General features: G+C 36.8%; 1 protein-coding gene across 1 annotated transcript; it reads left to right on the top strand.

Moving 5' to 3' along the window:
• Nucleotides 1-18: 18 nt before the first annotated feature.
• On the top strand, nucleotides 19-27,844 carry IL26 (interleukin 26). The gene is made up of 5 exons (XM_032171654.1): nucleotides 19-241; nucleotides 327-383; nucleotides 545-679; nucleotides 27,110-27,175; nucleotides 27,262-27,844. Exons 1-5 carry the CDS (start codon nucleotides 71-73, stop codon nucleotides 27,346-27,348), a joined length of 516 nt encoding a protein of 171 aa, XP_032027545.1. The 5' UTR covers nucleotides 19-70; the 3' UTR covers nucleotides 27,349-27,844.
• Nucleotides 27,845-27,978: the final 134 nt, after the last annotated feature.

Below are 27,978 nucleotides of genomic sequence, written 5' to 3'. Positions count from 1 at the left end.
CTCTCATCTAACCAGCACTAGTATCTCCTGGGCCGCTGTGAGTGACACACGCTGAGTGGGGTGAAGGGAAATGCTGGTGAATTTCATTTTGAGGTGTGGGTTGCTGTTAGTCACTCTGTCTCTTGCCATTGCCAAGCACAGGCAATCTTCCTTCACCAAAAGTTGTTACCCAAGGGGAACACTGTCCCAAGCTGTTGACGCTCTCTATATCAAAGCAGCATGGCTCAAAGCAACGATTCCAGTAAGTATTAGGCTCTGCTTAAAATCATGACCTCAAGGACATTTACAATCTTGGATACAACTTATTTCTCTTTGTTTTATTGTAGGAAGACCGCATAAAAAATATACGATTATTAAAAAAGAAAACAAAAAAGCAATTTATGGTAAGTCAGAAAGTCTTCTTCTTTTTTACATTTCCACTTATTTGATGTTTATTTCCCCCTGCATTTAAATTCTTTTCAGAGAGTAATTGAGTAATGATCAGGGGGACATTAAAAAAAGATTCATAATTTACCATATGCAATTTCTTGTATCTTATTTTTAGAAAAACTGCCAATTTCAAGAACAGCTTCTGTCTTTCTTCATGGAAGACGTTTTTGGTCAACTGCAATTGCAAGGTTGCAATAAAATACGCTTTGTGGAGGACTTTCATAGCCTTAGGCAGAAATTGAGCCACTGTGTAAGTATACACACCAAATACTGTGCATTTGATCCTAGAAACCTATTTAGAAGTCAGCACGTAAGAATCTGTCTACACACCAAAGGGTGAGTAAAGCGAACTTTGTAATTGTTGGCTTGTAGTCCAAATGGAGAGGTCATCACCAGGGAAACAGCATCAAATAGCTGTACATTACTCAGAATGCTGCTATTTATTATTTCTTAAAGAATGGCTCATAAAACACACTGAAGAGAGCTAAAGTAACATGAAATGGTTTTCAAATAAATACTTTAAAATCATTCTCTCATTATGTGTTCCCAAGTAATTCATTCATCCATTTAATATTTCTTGAGTACCAACTTTGTGCCAAACACTATTCTAAGTCTCCCTCTCTCCTTTCCTCCCTCCCTTCCTCTCTCCCTTCTTCCCTTCCTCCCTCCCTCCCTCCCTCCCTTCCTTCCTCCACCCTCCCTCCCTCCCTCTCTTTCTTTTCCTTCCTTCTTTCTTTACTTCCTTTTCTTTCTTTCTCTCCTTCCTTCCTTCTTTCCCATAATAATAATAACTAACTGATGCCCTTTTTCTTATTTACTTATCTTTTTAAAAAAATAGTTGTGCCCCTTTTAAGGCATAATCTCAGTAAAAAACTTAAAAAGGGATAGAGATGCCTTCTTTGGTACCTAAATTATTTGATGCCTCAGTATGGTCACTGTCATAGCAGGCAGTGCAGAATTAATTAAGAAGGTAAAAGTGATCACATTTCTATGAAAACTTCCACAGTAATAAAGACCAGTGCAGAAAACAAAACAAAACAAAACAAAAACACTGAGCCAGAATCTGTGTGATGTTAGTTGAGTTGCCTCTGTGGGGAATATTGAAGCTTTTCTGTGCCCTTAGTTGGGGTCCAAGTATGCTTTCTCCAGCCTCCTGCAGTTGTAGCTTGCAGATGGTACAAAGGTTGGGTGGGGAGCCTTATTGCAATCCTTGGGAAGCCAGTTGGAAAGGAGCTGTCCGTCCTGGGCATCATGGTCACTGAGACTTCAACACTAGGCCATTAGAGGGGGGTGTTTATTTTTTAAGAGTTAAGATGTCTTTTTCTTGTGGTCAACTAAAGTGCTCCGTAACCCAAATTTCAGCCCAGAGTACATGAGGCATTTTATGAGTGTGAGTAGATCAGCTAGGTTCAAAAGAAAAAAACAAGCAAAAAAAAAAAAAAAAAAAAAAAAAAAAAAAAAAAAAAAAAAAAAAAAAACCCGACAAAGTTAAGTTCTCTATTTCTTTGGTTAGTTTGTGTTTGTTATATCCTTACTTAGGTTTGGACTGCATGGTTTTTCATAAACTCTCACATTTTATTAAAATCACAACACTGATAAAAAGAAATTACAAACTGATACCTCTTTGCAAAACATAGGGAGAATTCTCTGGGCCAGTTCCGGTGCCTGAAATTTTGTTCTATGCTTAACCTATAAGACTACCTTATGAAGAAAGTACATCTGTAACTATAAATAGTCTCTTAAATTTAAGTTGCATTGTTAAATCCTTGCCTGATACAGTATAGAGTGTCTGGCTCCCTAGAACCCCCAAATCCATGTCAGGTTTTCACTACTAATTTGGTTTTGTTGACCCAAATAGCTAGACAACATATAGCGACAGTTATAACCTAAAACGAACAATATTCTAGATGAAAAGCCTAGGAAACCTAGATCTGTCTAGGAACTCTGGTTTTTCTTGGTTTGTTTCTGGAGAAGTTTTCCTAAAGTGAGTGGGACAGTGTGGCGCCGCGCTGGTTGGTTGTTGCTGCTTACCAAAGGGTCTGGCTCCCTCCTGTGGCCAAATACGAACACATCATCTCATCAATCTCGCCAGGGAGCACGTAACTCCGGGCTTTCCCTGCCGTCCTCCCACCTCAAGCCCATCAGTGTGAGCATCAGTTGTCTTACAAGCTGTGAAGTTTATGCCCTGGGGTAAAGCAAGCTCCCCTGTGAAACATAAAGCGTCAGGATTGGCCTGAGCGTTAGAAAGACTGCAGACATTGATTTAGGGAAAAATGTAACTGGCTTGGTGTCTAATCTTTCAGCCAAACATAATTTTATATTTCTGGCAACAGAAGCTGGTATCTGTCTGTTTAATACAAATTAACTGAGCATCTACTCTATGAAGCTCTGAATTAGTGGTTGGGAGAGGGCTTAGCAGACAGAAGTTATAAAACATGAAGTAAACAACATTAATTTAAATATGATATTTTCTTAATAAAAATGGACACTAAATGTAATCAGTGTATAAACGGTCAACCTATTGAAACTAATTATACTAGCTGTATTTCCCCTGCCGTCCATACTATTGAGGTTGTTGTGGGAAAAATAAGTAAAACAAAGCCCTGGGGATTCAGAGCAGTAGTGATCAAGTCACAAGTGGTCAAGTCCCTTCTTGAAAGGGGGGACTGTGAGAGGGGGCCTTCCGTGCTGCAGGCTCTGAGCTTTAGAAAGCTTTCTGCGGAACCTTGACATATTTTAAAACTGATCCAAGGCTTCTTCCATGATCGGGAGACAGGAGGAAATGGCCCATTCTGTTTCCTGGACGTGGTACTCTGGGATAATGCTTAGGTTAGTATGATGCTATAGGCTAAATAGGATTTTGAGGGGTTGATTGAGCAATGAATGCTGCATTGGTAGTGCTGCTGCAGAGTTAAATGCTGTCTGCGTTCTGAACAGCTGATTTACACAGAATTTTGGCACACAGCCTACTTGCTTAATGTGTGCACTTAATATTTGAAATTATGCCAACAATAAAATATTGGTTTGTGTTCTTCTGAAAGTTTTCCCCGCCCCAAACCTTGGGAATAATTTTAAAAAAGCGAAACATATGATATCAATTGCTTTAAATCAGTTGAAGAATCCAATAATTATGTATTTTGTATCTTAATACATTAAAGATAATAGTAAGGATTACTACAGCTCTTTGGGCATGGGATTTTTACATGCTCTTACCAGTGTACCTGTTTTATTTCTGTTGACAATTTTTAATGGATACCAGAGTTATTAAAAGATGCTTACTCTGCTAAAGTTGCAAAGACATTTTAATTTGTGATGGTAACTTTTTTTCAGATAATTATACTTTACCAAATAGGATATGACTGTGGTTGGATTTGTTGATTACATGCTGAATTAGGTGAAAATTTTCACATATCAAGAGCCAAGTACTAAATTATTCCTTTAAAATTTACAGTAGCCTTCCCTGGTAGGTTTAATAGGAGTATTTGGGTTGGGGAAATATTGCAATTCCAATGATGGAATACTTATGTACTATATTACCAAATCTTATTACCTTGGAATATAACCTGGATTATATTTGAGTTATCCTTGGTGGGTGTTGTTTTGTATCACCAGAAAGAAAAACTTAAAGATGAACTCTGGTATAACTCGGAATTAGATACTGGATCACATGCTGTCAGCTAGAGATGATCAATATCTATTTCACTTGCAGTTCATTTGCATGGAATTTTATGATTACTGGCCGCAGATAACAGTACAACTCTTTTGACATTCATATCACCAGCCCACTATTGAACATTTCTAGGTTTTAGATAGTTCAAAATTCAGATATAAAAATAAAATGCTCATGGTGAGCAACTGGTCCTATCCACCTCCTTTCCATTTATTCTTTTTTATTCCTGTTCATAGGCAACATTGTGTCACTCATTACTATTTGATAAAGGTGATGAAATAAGTAATTGCCACATTTTGAGGGTATGGATTTGCACTTGATGGATATTCGTCAGATGGCTGAGACCACGTGCTTTCCTTCCTTTTCCTTCCTTCATTTCTTTCTTTTTCCTCCCACCCCATTCCTCTTTTCCTTTAATATACTTAAAAAACTGTCCATGTGCCTGCTCCAGAACAATTGCCAAATGATGAATCTGTCAATGACCAAGCTGTTGAGTTAGGTTTTTCTTTTATTTATTTAGTTTTAGTTGACTGGCTTTGTTTTGTCTCCATGAGAAAGAAGCTTTCGTGTTGAGGACTGTTGTGTTTGTTTCTGTTCCTAATTCCTACTTTTGGAAATAAAGATCAAGTAGCAGGGAGAGGGGAGACTTGAGGGCATAAAAATCCTAAGATCGGAATGTTTTTGAGCATGCAGAATTCTTATTACTATATTTGACATTAATATATTTGTATACAAGGGAGAATATATAAGAATTTGGCCAGGTACGGTAGCTTACGCCTTTAATCCCAGCACTTTGGGAGGCTGAGATGGGTGGATCACCTGAGGTCAGGAGTTCGGGACCAACCTGACCAACATGGCAAAACCCCATCTCAAGAAAAAATACAAAAATTAGCCGGGCGCGGTGGCACATGCCTGTAGTCCTAGCTACTCGGGAGGCTGAGACAGGAGAATCTCTTGAACCCAGGAGGTGGAGGTTGCAGTGAGCCAAGATCGCACCACTATACTCCAACCTGGAAGACAGAGCAAGACTCTGTCTCAAAAAAGAAAAAAAAATTCTCCATAGTCCAGAGCACATTTGGGTATATGTACCGATTTTGGTGTTAGAGGGATTCTAACTGCTAACTGTAAGAAGTACTCCTCCAATTTTGGTGGCTTCACATTTTAAAACTTTATTTCTCACCAATGTAAAAGTCTGGGTTTTTTAGATGGTGACGCATTTCTCCACATTATGAATCAAGGGTCCAGACTCGTTCCATATTGCAGCTCTCTCATCTCCTAAGCCAGCCTTCTGCTTTGGGTCAGTGGAAGAGGGATGAGACTAGTCAGAAGACGTGTCAGCTTCTTAGAGGTCTTGTTCCCCAAATCACACATTCACTCTGCTCACATTCCATTGCAAGAACTCATCACATGGCCACAAGTAACTGCAAGGATTCATGGGAAATGTAGTTTAGCTTATGGCTCGGAAGAAGAGACAATAAATTTTGGCCTACAGTCCTGCCATAAATATTTAAGAATTCTTTAATAATATATTATTTATGACCAGGGCCACTCTTAGCTTATAGAGTACCTTTGCACAAAGCAGAAAAAGGGATATAGCCTTGCAGGAGCAAGGTACAATGAATACAGCACTCTCAAGTGGGGTATTCATGTGTGAGGCATGCCTTGCTCAATGTTACAGGATGATTCTGCTTATAACTAGTCAACAAATGATTTCTTCTTATGAATACATTCTTCTCATGAATAAGAAGGGAATTCAGACAGAGGAAAACTGAACTTACCCTACAATGGTATTATAAAGACAAAATAAAAATTGAAATAACTAAAACTAATGGGTTAAAAGAAGTACATTTTGTAAATTGGTTGGGTAGTGTATTAGTCAGGGTTCTCTAGAAGGACAGAACTAATAGGGTAGATGTATATATAAAGGGGAGTTTATTAAGGAGTATTGACTCACACAATCACAATGTAAGGTCTCATAATAGGCCATTTGCAAGCTGAGGAGCAAGGAAGCCAGTCCGAGTCCCAAAGCTGAAGAACTTGGAGTCTGATGTTTGAGGGCAGAAAGCATCCAGCATGGGAGAAAGATGTAGGCTGGAAGGCTAACCCAGTCTAGTCTTTTCACGTTCTTCTGCCTGCTTTTATTCTGGCCGCACTGGCAGCTGATTAGATGGTGCCCACCCAGATTGAGGGTGGATCTGTCTTTTCCAGTCCACTGACTCAGATGTTAATCTCCTTTGGCAACACCCTCACAGACACACCCAGGAACAATACTTTGCATCATTTCAATCCAATCAAGTTGACACTCAATATTAACCATCGCAGGTAGTGAATTGACTTTTGGCAAACTGTCTTACAGCAGTTTGGCCTAATTCTATATTTGCTGGCCACTGTGTTAGGTGCTGAGGCAAAAAAGGCAAGTGTGATTTGGTCCAGGCTCTCTAAACTCTTTTTGGATGGGAAAAGTAAACAAAAAATTCAATGAATCATAAAATGCAAAATATGTGAGTGCTTAAAGTTTTCTGTTTGAAGAAGTCACTGTGAAACCCAAAGGAAGAAGTAGTTAATTCTATCTGCTGCAGGGATAGGGGTACATGTAGGGGGAAACTCAAAAGAGCGTTATTAAAGGAGATGATGCTTGAGCTTAATTTCCAGGGGAATGGCAGGGGAAGAAGCCTGAATAAAGGTTTGGTGGTATAAAACAACATGCCATATTCAGGAAGCTGCAAGTAATTGAGTAATGGGTGTAAAGGGGCTTGTGGACCGTTAAGAGAAGGTAGGCTGGTCAGATTTTAGCCAGGGGATATTAGTAGGGTCAGGTAAAGGAGGGCCTGGTGAGACTGGCTAAGGAGTTTGGATTTATCCTGAGGATAAGGGAAAGCCATTGAAAGGCATGGCATGATCAAATACATGATGTTTTAGAAAGAAGTCTCTGGTGACTGTATAGGGATGTATGTAGAGGTGGGGCTCAAGACAGAGGAAACCGTGAGATGAGACTTGCAATAATGTGCCGAAGTGGTGGCACACCAATGTCATAGGCAAGAGTGAGGAGAGCCTGAGGGAGAGAGGAGAGCCCAAGATGACCCCAAGATTTCTACTTGGGGGCCGGTTGTGTGGGTGCTGGTGCCATTTACTGAAAACACAGTAGAAAGCTTGCAGGAGGGTTAACAGACCTGCTAAAAGTTTGAAGAGTCCCACGCAAAAGTGTAATTACAACCACAGCATGTAGCTCTTTGTATATATTTTGTGTATGTTTAAAATGTACTAATGTATCTATTTATAGATTTATTGAGGTATAATTGACATATAATTTTTTTTTTTTTGAGACAGAGTCTCACTCTGTCACCCAGGCTGGAGTGCAGTGGCACCACCTTGGCTCACTGAGACCTCCACCTCCCGGGTTCAAATGTTTCTCGTGCCTCAGCCTTCCAAGTAGCTGGGACTACAGGCGGGTACCACCACACTTGGCTAATTTTTGTATTTTTAGTAAAGATGAGGTTTTACCATGTTGGCGAAGCTGGTCTCGAACTCCTGACCTCAAGTAATACATCTGCCTTGGTCTCTCAAAGTGCTGGGATTACAGGCGTGAGCCACTGTGTCTAGACTTCTAATTGATGTACAATTAACTGAGCATATTTAAAGTGTGTAATTTGAAGGTTTTAACATATGTCTACACTTGTGAAACCAACACCACAATTAAGATAATAAACATATCCATCACTTTAATGTAAATTGTACTATTATATGTGTTATACTCTTTTTTTTTGGTCTGGCTTCTTTCACCTAGCTATTCATCCATAATTATTTTGAGATTCGTTCATATTTTTGCAAGTATCCATAATGTGTTTCTTTTTCATTGTCAAGTAGCCTCCCATTGTAATGATATGCCACAATTTCTTTATTCACCTATTGATGGGCATTTGCTTCCTCCTCTCCCAGCTGCTATGAATATTCATGCATAAGTCTCTGGAGAAATATTTTTATTTCTCTTGGATAAATACCTAGGAGTGGAAAGTTTTGATCACAGATTAGTTATATGTTTAACTTTGTAAGAAACTGCCAAACTGTTTCCCACAGTGGTTTTTATCATTCTACATTTCTAGCAGTAACGTAGGAGAGTTCAAAGTGCTCATTTTTTTTTTCGCTCTCACTTGATAAGATCAGTGTTTAAAATGTTAGCCAGTGTAGTTGAAGAGTAGTGGTACAGCATTGTGTTTTCAATCTGCATTTCCACAATAACTAATGATGTTGAGCATCTTTTGATTATTTACCACATAATAGCTTCTTTGATAAAATGCCTGTTCAAATAGTGTGCCCTCCTTTTTAAAATTGGGTCGATTGGTTTCTTATTGTTGAGTTTTGAGTATGTGAGTGTGTTTTACAATATATTCTTGATACAAGTCCTTTATCAGAGATATAATTTGTAAATATTTTATCCGATATCTATGACAGCTTCTCATTATCTTAGTGTCTTTTGAGGAGATTTTACATTTTATGAAGTACAATATAATAGTTTTTTCTTTAATGGACCATGTTTTGGTGTCATATTGAAGAAATCTTTATTTAACACAAAGGTCATGAAAAATTTTACATTTAGAAGTTTCCTAATTTTAAATATCACATTTAGATCAGTGCCTTTTTAACACATTGACAGGATTGTATGATTTTTAATTTTTGCACAATTGAAACAACGAATTACATGATTTTCAAAGTTAAACCAATCTTGCATTTCTGGGATGGACTCTACTTGGCAATAGTATATTATTTCTTTCATACATCACTAGATTTAATTTGCTAAAACTTTGCTTAAAAATTTTGCATATACATATGTGAGATGTTAGTCTACAGTTTTCTTGTAATATCTGTGTCACTTTGATACTAGCATAATCCTGGCCTCATAAAGTTGAAAAGGGTTTACCTTTCGGAAAGTGTTAGTATAGACTTATTTTTTTTCTTAAATGTTTGGCAAGATTTACCAGTGAAGCCATTTTTGCTTAGAGTTTTCTTTGTGGGAAGATTTTAAACTACGTATTCTATTTTTTAGTAGATGCAAGGTTATTTATTCAGATTATCTATTTCTTTTTGAAGGAAACTTGGTAGTTTGTGTCTTTCAATGATTTTATTCATCTCATCAAATTCACCAAATTTATAGCCAGATAATTTTTCATGATATTTCCTTAATATGCTTTTAATATCTGCATAGTACACTTCTCTTATTCCTGATATTGGTAATTTTTGTCTTTATTTTTTCTTTCTCACATGTCTGGCTAAAAATTCATCAATTGTATTTTTTTCTCAAAGAACCAGTTTTTAGTTTCATGGATTTTTCTTTATTACTTTTCTGTTTTTTATTTCAGTGATTTTTCTTCTGAACATTATTATTCATTTTCTTCTATTAGATTTATATTTAGTCGGCTCCTTCTAGTTTCTTAAGATAGAAACTTGGGTCATTAACTTGAAATTTTTTTTTCTTTAGGTGGAAGCTAAGATTATTAATTTGGATTTTCTAACTTTTTATTATAGGAGTTTAGAACTATAAATTTCCCTCTAAGTACTTCTTTAAATTTCACAATCTTTGCTATGCTGTGCTTTCACGTTTATTTGCTTTAAATTACTTGCTAATTTCCCTGTTGATTTTTCTTTTATATATGGATTACTTAGAAGAGTGTTATTTAGTTTCTATATGTGGGAATTTTTCTAGATACTTTTCTAATTTTGATTGCTAATTTGATATCATTTTGGCCAGAGACCATACTTTGTATGACTTGAATCCCTTTATATTTGCTGATCCATGTTTCATAACCCAGAATTTGGTCTATTTTGGTAAATGTTCTATGTATATTTGAAAAGAATATGTATTCTGCCATTGTTGGGCTGAGTATTTTATACATTTCAATTAGATTTAGTTGTGACAGGTTTTTACTTTTTCTCTTTATTTTATCAATTATTGGTATCTCCGACATTAATTGTGAACTTCTGTTTCTTCTTGAAGTTCTATCAGATTTTGCTTCATGTATTTTGAAGTTCTGTTATTAGGTACATAAATGATTATGGTTGTTATATTCTTTTGATGAATTGACACATTTATCATTATAAAATTACACTTATTGTCCCTAATAGTGTTCTTTGTCCTGAAATCCACTTCTTTTTTGATGCTAATAGAATCACTCCAGCTTTCTTTTGATTAATGTTAGTGTGCTATGTCTTTTTCCATCCTTTTACTCATAACATATTCATGCCTTTCATTTTTCTCATTATTACTTGTTTTAAGCAATATGATTATGATGTGAATTGGTGTAGTTTTCTTCATTTTCCTTGTGCTTATAGCTGATTGGGAATCTTGTATTTGTGAGTATGTGGTTTTCATCAAATTTGAAATTGTTCAGCTATTATTTATTCAAAAAATTTTTTCTGTATCTCCTGTCTCTTCTCCCCTCGGAATGCTAATTACACATATATTAGCCCATTTGTAGTTGTCCCACAGCTCACTGATTCTGCAGGTTGTTTTTTTCCCAGTTTTTTTCTGTGTTTCATTGTGAATAGTTTCTATTGCTATATCTTCAAGATCACTAATCGTTTCTTCTGTAGTGCCTATCTGTTAGTCCCATTCAGAATATTTTTCACCTCATACATTGTAGTTTTTATCTCTAGAAGTTTGAATTGAGTCTTTTTAATATTTTCCATTGCTTTACTTAACTTCTAGAACATATGGAATAGAGTTATAGAAACTTTTAAAATATCCTTATCGATTAATTGTAACATTTGTTTCCACTCTGGGTTGGTTTGTATTGATTGGTTTTTCCCCCGTTATGGGTCATATTTTACAGCATCTTTTCGTGGCTGGTAATTTTAATCAAATGTCAAATATTATGAATTTTACCTTGTTGGATCTTAGACATTTTTATATTCCTGTAAATGTTCTTGAGTTTTCTTCTGGGACACAGTTAAATTACTTGCAACTAGACTGATCTTTTCAGATCTTATTTTTTAAGCTTTGTTAGGCAGGACCAAAGTACTGCTTAGTCTAGTGCTAATTTTGCCCCTCATTGAAGCACCACATTCCTGTAAACTATACCATATTGCCTATGATTTCACCTTCCTTTCTTCTTTTCCTTCTCCTCTTCCTCTTTTTTGAAATTTATTTGTTCAGGACATTTGGCCATTTGTCTTACAGAGTTTCTCATAGTCTGTATTTTCTGACTGCATTTTCATAATGTCATTTAATATATTCTCCTCTTTATTTACCATAAATTAACAATTATATAGAGAGACTTGATCAGATTTAGCTTGATGTTTTAGCTAGAACAGTTTATAGGTAGCACTGTCTACTTTCATTGGGTCACATGATGTATGATCTTTATTTTTACAATGATAACAACCACCAACAATTATTGTCTAGATCCGTTAATTCATAAGGCACTACAAAATAATAATTTTTCAATTCTATTTTATCTTCTTTACTCATAAGCTGGGATAATTCAATAAATAGAATCTACTTCTATTTGGATGTTCTGAGGAACTTATCATATAAGAAAGCGAGGTTAAATACTTAATTATTTTTCTTTATTTGCTAGCTTTCAACATAAGGGGGTGGTTTTTTGATTTTCTCTCATAATGACAAATGAATTATTAATTTTGTTGTCATTTTCTCTGTTTCATTATTCATGAACTGAAATTATTTCTTATTTTTGTGAAACTTATCTGATTTTTCTAAGGTACCTGCCTTTTGGGCTTCCTTGCAAGTCCGTTTTCCTTGAGCCACTCTTAAGATAAAACACCATGACAAATTATCATGATAGACTCCAAGGACTGGAATTCCCATTACCACTGTATTTGGACGTCCTCTCATTGTTTCTGGTAACATTCTAAGCATTTTGCAGCACCTAATAAAATGTATTTTCCAATTAGTTTGATTTGGGTAACTCAGATAGTATAATTGTTCAAAAAATAAGTTATGTGTAATGTAAACTTCTTTATGTTTATACTCTCTTCTAGCCATAATATTTGGAAAATTGTGTGTGTAAGAAGACATTTTAGAGATTCTTACAGACTCAAATACTCTCAGACTTGAAAGAGAGTTTAGCAGTCACCTTATTGGATTCATAAAATAATTTACCTAATTGCTAGTGATCAAAATAGAAATGAAAATAATTTCTGTTGGTTTTTAAGATTTCATCGCCTACTTTAATTAACATTTTGAGAGCCTGAACAGTAATTGGTATTTAGAGAGACACATTTCTTCATATTGGTTGCATGTAATTAATTTTCAAGTCTGGCAAAAATCAGCAAACAGAATATTGTGTTTCCATTTTTTGTAGGCTGTTTAATAAGTAACTTGTATCATCAATTGCAACTATCTTATCAACTTGTAAAATATTACCAATTATTCATCCCTGTAATTTAAAATTGTAAAAATTGCAATTGGTTGAACTGATAAAGCAAGAGTGAGACCAATCCTGTCTTATTCTTTCATCAACTGCAAAGTCTAAAACCTATGTCTTCAACAACAGTAGCCTCATCTTAAGGTTGTTGGGAGAATTAAGTACCTAGCATGTAGTAGTTTGCAAAATTGTTAGTGCTTCCCTTATTGCTTTTCATGCACAGAGCATTAATTTTTATTCCAATTACATTTTCTCAACAATTTACAAAGGAGTGGTTCTCTTAAGTAATCAAATACTTTTTTAGTGCTTAGTATTAGTATTATCTTGTATAATGTGTATAATTTATAGTAGTAGCTTATTTATTTTTTTATGAGACGGAGTCTTGCTGTGTTGTCAGGCTGGAATGCAGTGGTGCAATCTTGGCTCACTGCAAACTCCACCTCCTGGGTTCAAGCGATTCCCCTGCCTCAGCCTCCTGTGTAGTTGGGACTACAAGCGTGTGCCACCATGCCTGGATAATTTTTTGTATTTTAGTAGAGATGGGGATTTCACCATGTTGGCCAGGATGGTCTCGATCTTCTGGCCTTGTGATTCTTCCACCTCAGCCTCCCAAAGTGCTGGGATTACAGGCATGAGCTACCACGCCTAGCCAGCAGTAGTTTAATTTAAAGATAAATAGGCTGAGCGTGGTGGCTCATGCCTGTAATACCAGCACGTTGGGAGGCCGAGGTGGGCAGATTACTTGAGGCCAGAAGTTTGAGACCAGCCTGACCAACATAGTGAAACTCTGTCTCTACTAAAAATAAAAATAAAAAATTATCTGGATGTGGGGTGCATGCCTATAATCCCAGCTACTCAGGAGGCTGAGGCACAAGAATTACTTGAACCCAGGAGGCTGAGATTGCAGTGCGCCAAGATTGTACCACTGCTTTCCAGCCTCAGCAACAGAGGGAGATTCTGTCTCGAGAAAAAAAGATAAATAAATTATGAGTAATTGGTTTTACTTTTGGTAAAGGTATTTCCTAATTATGTTATTGAATTGTTTTGCTGACAAATTCATTTCTTGGTTAATGATATATAATTTCTCTGTCAAAATTGTGAGGCATGAAAAATGATGGAGAAAAAGCAAGCTGGCTTCACGATCCCTTCTTCTGCATCCTGAAAACCAAAAACAAATACACAGCACTGTGATTATCAGTAGCAATATCACAGAATGGTAATATATGAGGATAAGACAGTTCCTGAGGCCTCAGAGAAGTGAAAAAATTTTGGGCAGATAGTAATAGAACTGGCATTTTACATCCACAATGCCCCTCCCCCAATCTGCCAGGCACCAAGCATAGGGAAAATTTTCTCCCAACTCACAATTACTACACTGGAAAACGTGGGATTGAGGTGGACAATCGGCTTCCCAATCATCTTGAGTTCCTGGGTAGGATACCTATACCTGCCTCAACAAAAAGTCAAAATGTGTGTGTGTTGGGGGATGGAGTTAAAGTATAGTTTTTAAAAGTATTTCCTTGGTTTGTGTCTAGTCCCTTTTTATTTTGATCAAATATTAGTTGTCATCTGTTTGAAATAACTCGTTATATTTATAAGAGGTTTTTTGTAAGCCTCGTGGTAACCACAAAGCAAAAACTATAATAAATGCACTAAAAATTAAAAGCAACAAAATAAAACATATTGCCAAAGAAAATAACCACAGAAGAAGACAGTAAAAAGGAAGAGAGGAGTTAAAAAAAACAAAATAAAACAAAAAAACCCCCCAGAAAACAAGTAACAAAATGTCAGTAGTAAGTTTTTACCTATCAATGATAACATTGAATGTAAGTGGACTAAATTTTCTAATTAAATGGCAAAGTGGCTGAATGGATAAAGAAACAAGACCAAACAATATGCCACCTATAAGAAACTTGCTTCACCTATAAAGGCTCACATAGACTGAAAGTTAAGGAATGGATAAAAGATATTCCATGCAAATGGAAACCAAAAAATGAGCAGGACTAGCTATCCTTTTATCAGACAGACTACAAGCCAAAGTCCGTAAAAAGAGGATAGAAAGTCACTATATAATGATAAAGAGGTTAATTCAGCTAGAGGATATAACAATTATAAATATCTATGCATGCAACATAAGAGCACCCAAGTATATAAAGCAAGCATTAATAGATCTAAAGGGAGAGCTAGACTGCAATACAATAATAGCAGGGGACTTCAACACTCCACTCTTAGTAATGGACAGATCATTTAGACAGAAAAAGTTAAACTACACATTAGACCAAATGGATCTATGTGACACTCACAGAATAATTCACCCAACTGCTACAGAATACACATTCTTTTCATCAGCACGTGGAACATTCTCCAGAAAGACCATATTTTAGGCTACCAAACAAGTGTCAGCACATTCAAAAAGTCACAATTATGTCAAGTATCTTTTCTGACCACAATGGAATAAAACAGAAACAAACAACAAGAGGAATCTTGGAAACTACGAAAACATATGGAAATTAAATAATATGTTCCTGAGCAATCGATGAGTCAATAAATATATTAAGATGGAAATTTAAAAATGTCTTAAAATAAATAAAAGTGGAAACACAATATACCAAAACCTATGGGATACAGCAAAAGCAGTCCTAAGACGGAAGTTTATAGCAGTAAATGCCTATCTCAAAAAAGCAGAAAGACTTCAAATAAACAACCTAATAATGTATCTGAAGGAAGTGGGAAAGTAAGAACAAACCAAATTTAGTAAAAGGAAATAACTAATAAATGTCAGAGCAGAAACAAATGAAATCAAGCCTACAAAAACAATAGGAAAGTGCAATAAAATAAAAAACTGGTTTTTTTGAAAAGATAAACAGTGGACATTTAGCTAAGAGAAAAGAGAAAACACAAAATAAAATCAGAGATGAAAAAAGAGACATAACAACTGATGCCACAGAAATACAAATAACTATTACAGAATTACAGAATATTATGGGCAATTATATGTTAACAAATTGGAAAACTTAGAAGAAATGGATAAATTACGAGACACATGCAACCTATCAAGATTAAACCATGAAGAAAGAAAACCTGAACAAACCAATAATGAGTAACAAGATTGAAGCTGTAACAAAAGTCTTATATTAAAGAAAACCCAGGACATAATGGATTCAGTGCTGAGTTCTACCAAACATTTTAAAAAGAATTAATTCCAATTCTACCCAAACTCTTAAAAAATTGAAGAGGAGCATATTTCCAAACTCATTCTGTGGGTCCAGTTGTACCTTGATATAAATCAGACAAGGACACAACAAAAAAGAGAAAACTACAGGCCCATGTTTCTAATGAAAACAAACACAAAAATCCTGACAAAAATATTAGCAAACCAAATTCAACAACACATTTAAAAGATCATTCACCAGATCAGGTGGGATGCATCCCAGGGATGCAAGGATGGCTCAACATGTGCAAATCAATAAATGTGATACATGAAAAGAACCAAGAAAAAAACCCATATGATCATTTCAATAGATATTGAAAAAGTATTCAATAAAATTTACATCCCTTTATGATAAAAACCCTTAACAGACTAGATATAGAAGGGACATACCTCAGAACAATAAAGGCCATATATGATGAGCTAACATCATACTGAATGGGGAAAAATTGAAAGCCTTTCCTCTATCATCTGGAACAGGACAAGTTTGACCACTTTCACCACTTTTATTCAACATAATACTGGAAGTCCTAGCCACAGCAAATAGTCAAGAGAAGGAAATAAAGGGCATTGAATTTGAAAAGGAAGAAGTTAAATTATGCTTTTTCACAAATGACATGGTCTTATATTCAAAATATCCTAAAGACTCTACCTAAACTGTTAGAACTGATAAAAAAATTCCGTAAAGTTGCAGGATACAAAATCAAGCTACAAAAATCAATAGCATTTATGCATGCAAACAGTGAACAACATAAAAAAGAAATAAAAAAGCAATCCCATTTACAATAGCTACAAAAATATAAGATACCTAGGAATAAATTTAACCAAGGAAGTGAAGGATCTCTATAAGAAAAACTACAAAACATTGATGAAATTGTGTATAAAACAATGAAATTGAAGAGGACACACACACAAAACATGGATATTCCATGCTCCTTCATTGAAATAAATAACACTGTTAAAATATCAATACTACCCAAAGCTATCTACAGATTAAATGCAATTTCTATCAAGATACTTCTAGCATTCTTCACAGAAATAGAAAAACATGCTAAAATTTACATGGAACCACGGAACCACAAAAGACTCCCCCAAAAGCCAAAGCAATACTGAGCAAAAAGAACAAAGCTGGAAGCATCACACTACCTGACTTCAAAACATACTATAAAGCTATAGTAACCAGAAGAGCATGGTACTGGCATTAAAAACGAAAAACATAGACCAGTAGAAAAGAATAGATAACCCAGAAATAAATCCATACATTAACAGCCAACTCATATTTTGACAAAGGTGCCAAGAATATGCATTGGGGGAAAGAACAGTCTCTTCAATAAATGATGCAAGGAAAACTGGATAACCATATGCAGAAAAATGAAACTAAACTCCTATCTCTCACAGTATAGAAAAATAAAATCAAAATGGATTGGAGCCCAATATAAGACCTAGCACTATGAAACTATTGGAAGAAAACTTGGGGAAATACTTCAGGACATTGGTCTGGGCAGAGATTTTTTTTTGAGTAAGTCCTCAAAAGTACAGACAACCAAAGAAAAAAGTAGACAAATGGGATTACGTAAAGCTAAAAATCTTCTGCATAGCAAAGGAAACAATCGACAAAGTAAGAAGGCAACATACAGAATGGGAAAAAATATTTGCAACTATCCATCTGACAAGGGACTAATCAGAATATATGAGGAACTCAAAGAACTCAATAGCAAAAAGCAAATAATCTGATTTAAAAATGGGAAAAAGATCTGAATAGACATACGAATGGCCAACAGGCATATCAAAATACTCAACACCACTAATCAGAGAAATGCAAATCAAAACCACAATGAGATACCATCTCACTCCCGTTAGAATGGCTGTAACTTAAAAGGCAGTAGTGATGCTGGGAAGGAGGTAGAGAAAGGGGAACCCTGGCACACTGTTGGTGGGAATGTAAACTGGTATAATCGCTATGGAAGCTCCTCAAAAAACTGAAAGTATAACTACCATGTGATCCAGCAATCTCACTGCTGGATATATATCCTAAAGAAAGGAAATCAATTTCTTGAAGAGATAACCTGCACTCAAATATTTATTCAGCACTATCCACAGTAGCAAACATGAAATCAATCTAAGTGCTCATCAATGGATGAATGGATACAGAAAATGTGGTATAATGAAAAAAATGAAATTCTGTCATTTGCAGCAACATGGATGGAACAGAGGTTTTTATGTTAAGTGAAGTAAGCCAGGCATGGAAAGACAACTATTTCCTGTTCTCACGCATTTGTGGGAACTAATAAAGTGGATCTCATGAAGACAGTGAATAGATTGAGTGTGAGCAGAGGCTGGGAGAGGTAGGGGTGTGGAAAGATGAAGAGAGGCTCAAAAATACAGTGGGAGGAAGTTACTCTGATTTAATTATAACACATTATATGAATGCATCAAAATGTCACATGTACCCTGAACATATTTACATCTATTATGTCTCAATAAAAAATTATGGGGTGCAGCTCTATTGCTGAGTTAGGAATTTAATTCACATGCTAAATTGTGTGAACTAATTCTGATGAATGATAATAACACTGAAAAATGTAAAAACCTGCACTAACGTTATCCTACTATAGTATCTATTTGTATTTAAAGTATTAAAAAACTCTTTCTAATTTTTTTCTATGGTTGGAACATGAAGAAATGTCTTACAAGGGTTTAAGATTATTCTCGGTAAGCTAGCTTATCTATATCAGATGATCTTTGTAGTTATAGAGAATATAGAAATTGGATAATGATGCTTTGTAAACTTTTCTGTTCAATATCTACTGAGTTGTTGGATATTTGTCTTTTTATTAAAATTAAATGTCTGATTATGAATTTGGTTTCGCAAAGAGACACTTGGCTGATAATTTAGTCACTCTTTTCTCCTTTGATGAAAACTTGCTTGTAAATATAATCCTGCTTTCTTCAAATTATGCTAATTTTGTTATTTTCTTTCAAAGTTTCCTATAAATCTTTCTGGTGTCAATAGTTTTGTGTTGGTGTCCTAGTGCTTGTGCTTTTTTTTTTTTTTTGCCAAACTGGTATTTATTTATTTAGTCTATTTTTTGAACATTACACTGGCATAATTTTCTCAAGTATGGCTTTAAAAGCATTTCAGATAATATCTGTAGGACCCCATGTGAACAACTGTGCAAAAAGTCCGTGAATAAGATTTGCTTAAAAGTCTGTATCTGCAGTAAAACAATAAAATTAAGTTTAATCTTTAGTCGAATCTCTTAAGTTTAGTCTTTAGTCGAATCTCTTAAGTTTAGTCTTTAGTCGAATCTCTTATCTGTCACTCTTATCTATCATTTGTATTTTGGAGAAGAAAAGCTTTCAAGAAACCAAGGCTGTGGTCAGAGTAGAAACCATCTTAGCCATTAAGGTCAACTAAAAAAACAAAAAACAACAAGAAGAGTGGTTATGATCCAGTCTGAAGTTGTATATTGAGGTCTATAAAAATGAAGGTCTTATGTATGGTTTTTCACTTACCCTCTGGCTGTATATTTATAACATGATAGAGTATAATCTAATAAAATCCTTTTTGTCGAGAGAGGATTTGGGGCCATTCTCTGTGAGAATGCAGTCTGGGCAGTTAATTCTCTGAGGAACCGTGATACATGTAGCTGTCCACTGATAACCCACTATCTCCTTTCCTCAAATTATTGGTGTTGGGAGAGAAGCTGAGTGTTGCGAGAAGCTGAGGCAGGGGCTCGCATGTCTGACATAATGTAAAAGAGTCTTTGAACATGTCCGGGGTCCAGAGTCTAAAACCCCTCGTGGACTTTGGAACACCAAGCTCTGTGCAAAAGGGTGGAAGGCTACCCTGACCCACCATAATCTAAGCCTAGGGCATAAAACCTGTCGGGGCTTGGATAGCATCCAGGGATCATGGCATAAAACCCCTCGTGGCCTCTGGAATGTGTCTAGACTTGGTAGCTCCTTGCTCTCCCAGGATCGATTGTATCTTGAGTTAAAAGAACCTGCTCTCCATTATCTCAAGTAGCAGAGCATATGCTAAACCGTCCCAGCTGCAAATCATGTGTTTAATGCAACGCTCCCTTTCAACCCCACATTCTCACCGCCTGTTTCTTTGTTTGATCACCAATAAATAGTCTGGGCTTCCAGAGCTCAGGGCCTTTGCAGCCTCTATACTCGTGTTGGCCCCCCGGACTCACTTTCTCTCTCAAACTGTCTTTTCTCATTCCTTTGACTCCACTGGACTTCATTGCCCCCACGACCCGGTGTTGGGTCTGATTACCCCAACAATCAGTAGAGGTTTTCCATTTTTGCTTTAGCCATCATACGCAATACAAATTTGTATGATTTTTTGAACACATAAGGAAATTGGAAAAAACTAAGGATTGTACTGCTTGTTTATCTGATTGTTTTAGACAAAGTTATGAGGGTCACTAATGTCTAGGCCACGCTTCAAATTTTTAAGAAACAAGTAGACTTGTGGACCCTGAGGTGGTAAGTCGATGCTTGCATTTTATTTGTTGATTGATTTATTCAGCAAACGTTTATTATTTAGTATTTGCTGAACACTATTCCAGATGCAGGGGACTCAATGAAAATTGGCAGACAATATTTCTGTCCTCATAGAGCTCATTGAAAATGCTGGCTGGGCATGGTGGCTCACACCTGTAATCCCAGGACTTTGGGAGGCAGAGGCGGGTGGATCACTTGAGGTCAGGAGTTCGAGACCAGCCTGGCCAACATGGTGAACCTCCATCTTTACTAAAATACAAAATTAGCCAGGCGTGGTGGTGGGTGCCTGTAATCCCAGCTACTTGGGAGGCTGAGGCAGGAGTATTGCTTGAACCCAGGAGACGGAGGTTACAGTGAGCTGAGATTGCGCCACTGCACTCCAGCCTGGGCAACAAGAGCGAAACTCCGTCTCAAGAAAACAAGAAAGAAAGAAAATGCTTTCTGCCCATCTTGGCTAGTCTCAAGTTGTGATTGGTGCTGCAAAGAGAGCACATAGGAGGATGTGCTGCAGCAGAGGTGGAGGTTAGGGGCCATAACTTGGATTTAGTCTGAGGTTTTCAGCTGAGACCTGAAGGGTGTTTAAATTGTCTCTGCGCTCTCCAGCCTTTGAACACCTTGCTTCCCTGCCTAGTCATCTCTTCTTCCTGCTTTTTCCACTCATCTTTCAAGACACAAGCCACTTTTTTTCTTCTGGAAGCCTTCAGGGGTTGCCTCTCCTCTGTCTCCTGGAGCAGTCATGTTTTTGCTTTAATCACAGTATTTGTCATATAGAATTGTAATTGTGCACCACTCTGTCTCTTGGCAGACTGTGAGGCATCAAGTGTACCCTGGGGTGATTTTCATGCAGGGTACTTTTATACATTAAATATAGGTTTGAACTGCATAGGTCAACTCATATGTGTGTGTTTTTTTTTTCAATAAATAGGTTTGAACTGCATAAGTCAAGTTACATGTGGTTTCTTTTTTCCAATAAATACATTAGACAATTTTTTGGAGATTTGTAACAATTTGACAAACTTGCAGATGAAATGTGTAGCCTAGAAATATGGAAAAAATTAAGAAAAATATATGTCATTAATGCATAAAATATATGTATTTACTAGTCTATTTTATCATTTGCTACCATGAAGTATCCACAAATCTATTATAAAGAGTTAAAATGTATCAAAACCCATAACACAAACACTTACAGACCATACATGGAGCCATTTGGTTTGTAAACAAAGGTAAAGATACAATATTAAAGCATCTGGCGACTGGGAACTTGTCTGCTGCCTTTTGGTTGGTAGAAACTGCTTCTACCAATCAATGTGTGCAAATTGCATGTAAATTGCACATTATCAATGTGCAATTTACTGTGGAGACAAACTGCTCACATGAAGATAATTAGCTGCACAAAATTACTTGTGGTAATGCTGTACTACTATAACAATTCTGTAGCCACCTCCTGTTGCTATTGTAGTGAGCTCAAGTGCTGTGAATATCCACTTAAAATGCTGTGTAATGTTAATTATCTTCATGTGAGCAGTTTGTCGCTACAGTAAATTGCCCATCGCAGTAAAAAGTGGTCTGTTGTGTATTTTTCACTGTGTTTTGTGCAATATCATAAATCTGGAATAATACCATGGGTGCCACACAAAGTGCCACTGGTGATGCTGGAAGTGCTCCCAAGAAGTAGAGAAAAGTCATGACGTTACAAGAAAAAGTTGAATTGCTTGATATGTACCACAGAGTGAGGTCTGCAGCTGAGGTTGCCTGACAAGTCCGGGATAAAGACCACTGTGAAAAAAGAAAAGGAAATTTCTGAATCCCCCCGCTACAGCTACACCAGCAGGTGTGAAAACCTTGCACTTTTCCAGAAACAACTTTTTAAAAATCTCCTATTGAAAATGCGGCTTTCATGTGGGTGTAGGACTGCTAAAAGAAAGGCACATCTATAGACCCTGATACGATTCAAGAAAAAGTGAAGTCATTATATGACAATTTAAAGCAAAAGAAAGATGAAGGATCTACAGCTGTAGAATTTAATGCCCTCAAAGGATGGTTTGAAAATTTTAGAAAGACATTTGGCTTAAAAAGCTGTCAAGATAACAAGAGAAACAATTTCTACCAACCAAGAGGCAGCAGACAAGTTCCCAGATGCCATTAAAACAATCACTGGGAAGGAAGGATATCTGCCTGAACAGGTTTTTAATGTAGATGGAAGTGCCCTATTCTGGAAAACAATGCTATAGTCATTTATCAGTAAAGAAGTGACCACCAGGATTTTAAGGCAGGAAGGAATAGGCTAACTTTACTGTTTTGTGCAAATGCAGTCAGGTTTATGATCAGGACTGCCCTTATTTATAAAGCTGCTAACCTCTGAGCCTTGAAGGGAAGAGATAAACACCAGCTGCCAGTCTTTCCATTGTAGAACATGAAGGCCCAGACAATGAGAACATTTTTTTATGGATTGGTTCCACTGGTGCTTTGTTCCTGAAGTCAGGAAGTACCTTGCCAGTAAGCAACTGCCTTTTAAAGTTTTTTTTTTGGATATTAGGCAATGCTCCTGGCCACCCAGAACCCCATGAATTCAAGAGAAGGCACTGAAGTAATCTACTTGCCCACATATACAACATCTCTAATTCAGCCTCTAGATCAAGGGGTCATAAGGACCTTTTAGGCTCATTACATGTGGTATTCTACAAAAAGGATTGTCAACACTATAGAAGAGAACACGAATGGAGGGAACATCGTCAAACATTAGATTACACTATTGAAGATGCTATCATTGTTATAGAAAAAAACATGAAAGTCATCAAGCCTGAAACAATCAATTCCTGCTGGAGAAAAGTGTGTTGAGATGTTGTACATAACTTCATAGAATTTACAACAGAACTAATCAAAGAAATCACAAAATAGATTGTGGAGATGGCAAAAAAGATGGTGGGGGCAGGGGCGGGTTGAAGATATCAAGATATGGATCTTGGAGAAATTCAAGAGCTAGTAGACATTGCACCATAGGAATTAGCAGAAGATGACTTGATGGAGATGAGTGTTTCTGAGCCAGTGCCAGACGATGAGGAAGAAGACATAGAAGAAGCAATGCCAGAAAACAAATTGACATTAGACAGTTGGCAGAAGGGTTCCAATTATTCAAGAGTGGTTTTAACTTCTTTTATGACATGAACTTTTCTATGATACGAAGACTGAAACTAAAGCAAATGGTGGAAGAAGGGTTAGTACTGTATAGAAATATTTTTAGAGGAATGAAAAAAGTCAGACAGAAATTACTATGTATTTCTTTAAAGTTACACCAAGTGCCTGCCTCTCCTGCCTCCCCTTGCACTTCCTCCACCTCTTTTGCTTCTGCCATCCCTGAGATAGCAAGACCAACTCCTCCTCTGCCTCCTCCTTAGTTTGCTGAACATGAAGATGGCAAGGATGAAGGCATTTATGATGATCCACTTCCACTTAATGACTAGTAAATATATTTTCTCTTCCTTATGATTTTCTTACTTAATTGTCTTTTCTACAGCTTATTTCATTATAAAAATACAGTCTATCTATCCATCTATTTATCTATCTCACAAAATATGTGTTAATTGATTAATCATGTTATCAATAAGGCTTCCAGTCAACTGTAGGCTATTAGTAGTTTAATTTGGGGGGAGTCTAATGTTTTACGCAGGTTTTTAACTTCATTGGTGGGGGGGTTCAGTGCACCTAACGTTATCCTGCATTGTTCATCTGTAAATCATTCATTGTCAACTGTAAATCAGTGCTATATGGCAGGGGCATTGCTGTATGCTTAGCATATAGTAAGTATGTGATAAATATATGTTGACTTAATAAAGAATGAATGTTTCCTATGACATGATTATCTCAAATTTTTCTCTGAGCTGATTTCTAGTTATTTTAGCCCTACCAATAAATTGCCTCTGGTCTAGATCATATCAGCTTCTGTTGAGTTTGTCAAATCGTTCAGCCATTCTTATGATAAAACTGCTGACCCTTTTATCACACATTCTAATTTCAGCCACTGCAACTAGACTCAAAAATATAAAGAAAAGAAAATCATTCTTTTAATAAATTCCTCTTTCCAAGCAAAGCAATCTGAATTATGGCAGTAAAATCTGCTATCCTGCTGGACCTGTGGACACATTTACAGCAGTATAAAGAAAATGAGAACTCTGTAGGTCAGATCTTTACTAGGGGCCACTCATAGTAAACAGTGCTCAAGGCACTAGGAAGTATCCCTTCAACCAGAGTGTAGCTGTAGTGGCAACACTGGCACTGTTAGGTTTTTTTTTTTTTTTAATTGAACAGTGTTTTCCTCGTTTTTGACTCTCGTTACTCTTCCTAGAGAAGCATGTGCCTTTGGTGTGAGTGAGGGACAAAACCTCTCTGGCACTTCCCACCTGCTGTGGGATGCATGGCACATCCACGTTCCCTGGGCAGAAGATACAGTTGACAGGAATGCCTTAGTTTTACTTAACTTCTGTAGTGTCCAGAATGTGGTTGGTTCTTTGGTCTCTCACCTTCAATGTTCAATCTTTAAATCCTGGCCAGGCACGGTGTAATCCCAGCACTTTGGGAGGCCGAGGCGGGCAGATCATGAGGTCAGGGGATCGAGACCGTCCTGGCTAACACGGTGAAACCCCGTCTCTACTAAAAATACAAAAAATCAGCTGGGTGTGGTGGCGGGTGCCCGTATTCCCAGCTACTCGGGAGGCTGAGGCACGGGAATGGCGTGAACCCGGGGGGCGGAGTTTGCAGTGAGCCAAGATTGCGCCACTGCACTCCAGCCTGGGAGACAGAGCAAGACTCTGCCTCAAAAAAAAAAAAAAAAAAAATCTTTAAATCCTAACACATGATTTTAGAAACATGAGGATTTTAGAAACAGGAGGAACTACTTTTAAAAAGGATTCTATGCATTAAATATTAGGATGAAGTTTTACTGAGCATTCACAGACACACTAATGACAGATTAGAACATTCCACTCATCCCAGAGAAAGAATCCCATGTTGTATAGTTTGGTGCAAATGTAACATGAAATACACCTAGAGAGCATTCTGAAGTCAGGGCTCCTATCACAGTGAGGTCTAACCCTGTGTTTCATGAATCCTGTACCTTAAGCTGAGCAGTCTGTGTCTGCAGCCCCTTGATCACAGCACTCTGCTGCGCCTAATCATGAAAGCCCCTTTCACAGGAAGAGTCTCTTCCCTCCTATGCAGGGTCTGACCTGAAGGTAGCATCCCCATTTGAGCAGAGCCATAAAACCGTCACCACCATGAACACCCCTGAAGAGACCTGTTGGTTGACCTCAGCCATGTTTCATTCATTTTATAGATGTTATCATTTAGCCACTTTCATTTCAAGTGTTTGAACTAAGTGTTATCTTTATGGATATAACATTCTTTTGTCGAGAGGACATTTAGAGACTAAATGTTATCATTTACCCACTTCCGTTTCACGAGTTTTAACTCTTACCTTTAACTGTTAGATAGTGACAGTATTTTGTCACGAGCATAGGACTTCCTGTGGGACGTTACGTGAGTGACTTAACTACCTGGGCCTTGGTCTCCCTTTCTGCAAAGTGCAAACAATCGGCCTATTCAATCTCCTTGGTCTATTCCGGTGCTAAAAGTTTTATGAGTAAAAACTAAGTAGATAAATTAGGCATTTTCACGTTTTCTTTCCTTTCTTTTATTAGTCCTATAGAAATTTGTGGGAGAATAGAGTACGATATTAACTTTCTCCTGTTTGACGCCCAGGTGATTCCTGTGCTCAGATAGGGTTTGAGAATTCACTTGCTCAAAGCGGACTGGTAGTTTCCCCTGGCCAGCCAGCCTACAAGCCAGCTGCTCAAGATACTAGCCTGCTGCTTCTCCTCATTTAGAAAGTAATATTAATGTCCTGGGTGCCTTCTCCTTGTAGTCTACACTGAACATTGTTCTGTGCTTTGTACATGACAGGCAGAGTGATTTTTTAAAAGGTAAATTTTTTTTCTTGTCATTCTCCTGTCTTTCATGCTTCCCACATTTCTCTTGCTTAATTGCTCCAGCCATGCTTTCTTTCTTTCTTTCAGTTTCTGGAAAGCACTGAGCTTTCTCTTGCCTCGGAGGAGCATATTTTCCTCTGTCTGAGTTACTCTCTTGTGTCTCCTCCCCACCTTCCTCTCTCCTTTCCTCAGTTTCTCATATAGCCTGTGCCTTCCCGTTTTTGATATCTCAACTTAAATGTTGATATGGTTTGGCTGTGTGTCCCCACCCAAATCTCATCTTGAATTGTGATCCCCAAATGTGGAGGGAGGGACCTGATGGGAGGTGATTGGATCATGGGGAAAGTTTCTCCTGTGCTGTTCTCATGACAGTAAATGAATTCTCACGAAATCTGATGGTTTAAAAGTGTCGCACTTCCCCCTCTGCTCGCTCTCCTGCTGCCATGTAAGATGTGCCTTGGTTTCCCTTCACCTTCTGCCGTGATTGTAAGTTTCCTGAGGCCTCCCTAGCCATGCGGAACTGTGAGTCAATTAAACCTCTTTTCTTTTTAAATTACCCAGTCTCGGGTAGTTCTTTATAGCAGTGTGAAAATGGGCTAATACAAATGTCATTTTTCAAAAGAGCCCTCCTTGACCACCCAATTGAAGGTAGGTGGTTCCTATAAATCCCTGTCATAGAGCTTCCAGAGTTGCTAACACAGCTTTAATTGTAATTTGTAAATTTTTATTTTTGTTTTATTTGTCATCTGCTTTCCCATGAAACTTTAAGCTCTGTGAGGAAAAAGATCATGCATTATTTATTTTGCCAGTGCATATCTAGTGCTCAGCACATAATACCTGCTCTATAAATATTTGTTGAATGAATGAAAGAGTATCATTAATGCCTCTTCAACAATATTATCTGTAATTACTGTTGATTTCTTAGATTTCCTGTGCTTCATCAGCTAGAGAGATGAAATCCATTACCAGGATGAAAAGAATATTTTATAGGGTAAGAATTCTAAATCCTTATATTAAAAAACTTTTTTTTTTAAAATATGAAAAATTTATTCTCTTGTATCTGTACTTTATCTGCAGATTGGAAACAAAGGAATCTACAAAGCCATCAGTGAACTGGATATTCTTCTTTCCTGGATTAAAAAATTATTGGAAAACAGTCAGTAAACCAAAGCCAAGTACATCGATTTTACAGTTATTTTGAAATACAATAAGAACTGCTAGAAATATGTTTATAACCATCTATGTCTTTTAAAAACTTTTTAACATAATACTGACAGCATGTTAGGTGATTCAGAATAGACAAGAAGGATTTAGTATAATAAAGTTTTGTATATAAGTTGTCACTAATTTGCACATTTTCTGTGTTTTCAAATAATGTTTCCATTCTGAACATGTTTTGTTATTCACAAGCACATTGTGTCAACTTAATTTAAAGTATATAACCTGAATTAATTCATGTAATATTTGTGTGTGGAGGGAGATGTGGGGGGTGGAGGGGGAATGACAGATTTCTGGAATGCAATATAATGTTACTGAGACTTAAATAGATGTTATGTATATGATTGTCTATTTAAGTGTTTGAAAATTGTTAATTATGCCCAGTGCGAACTTAGTACTTAACACATTTTGATTTTAATTAAATAAATTGTGCTTCTTTCTCCTGGGTGTCCTTTTCATGACAGCATGCTGGAATTTCATGGAGTGCAAGGGGTAACTACAAGATAACAGCAAATAAGATACACAAAGTAACTAACTGCTTGGAATGATTTACCAGGAATGCCTTTGACAGGAAAC

This window comes from Hylobates moloch, unplaced genomic scaffold, assembly GCF_009828535.3.
Source record: "Hylobates moloch isolate HMO894 unplaced genomic scaffold, HMol_V3 SCAFFOLD_12, whole genome shotgun sequence".
In the NCBI taxonomy this organism is placed as follows: Eukaryota; Metazoa; Chordata; class Mammalia; order Primates; family Hylobatidae; genus Hylobates; species Hylobates moloch.
The sequence above is the reverse complement of the archived record's forward strand: the minus strand, read 5'-3'. Positions and strand labels throughout refer to the sequence as shown.

Bases quoted from the DNA above. Each gene is read 5' to 3' on its own strand.
- IL26 (XM_032171654.1), top strand. From the start codon at position 71: ATGCTGGTGAATTTCATTTTGAGGTGTGGGTTGCTGTTAGTCACTCTG. The intron at 384-544 runs GTAAGTCAGAAA...TCTTATTTTTAG, and splicing joins AAACAAAAAAGCAATTTATG to AAAAACTGCCAATTTCAAGA. The intron at 27,176-27,261 runs GTAAGAATTCTA...CTTTATCTGCAG, and splicing joins TGAAAAGAATATTTTATAGG to ATTGGAAACAAAGGAATCTA.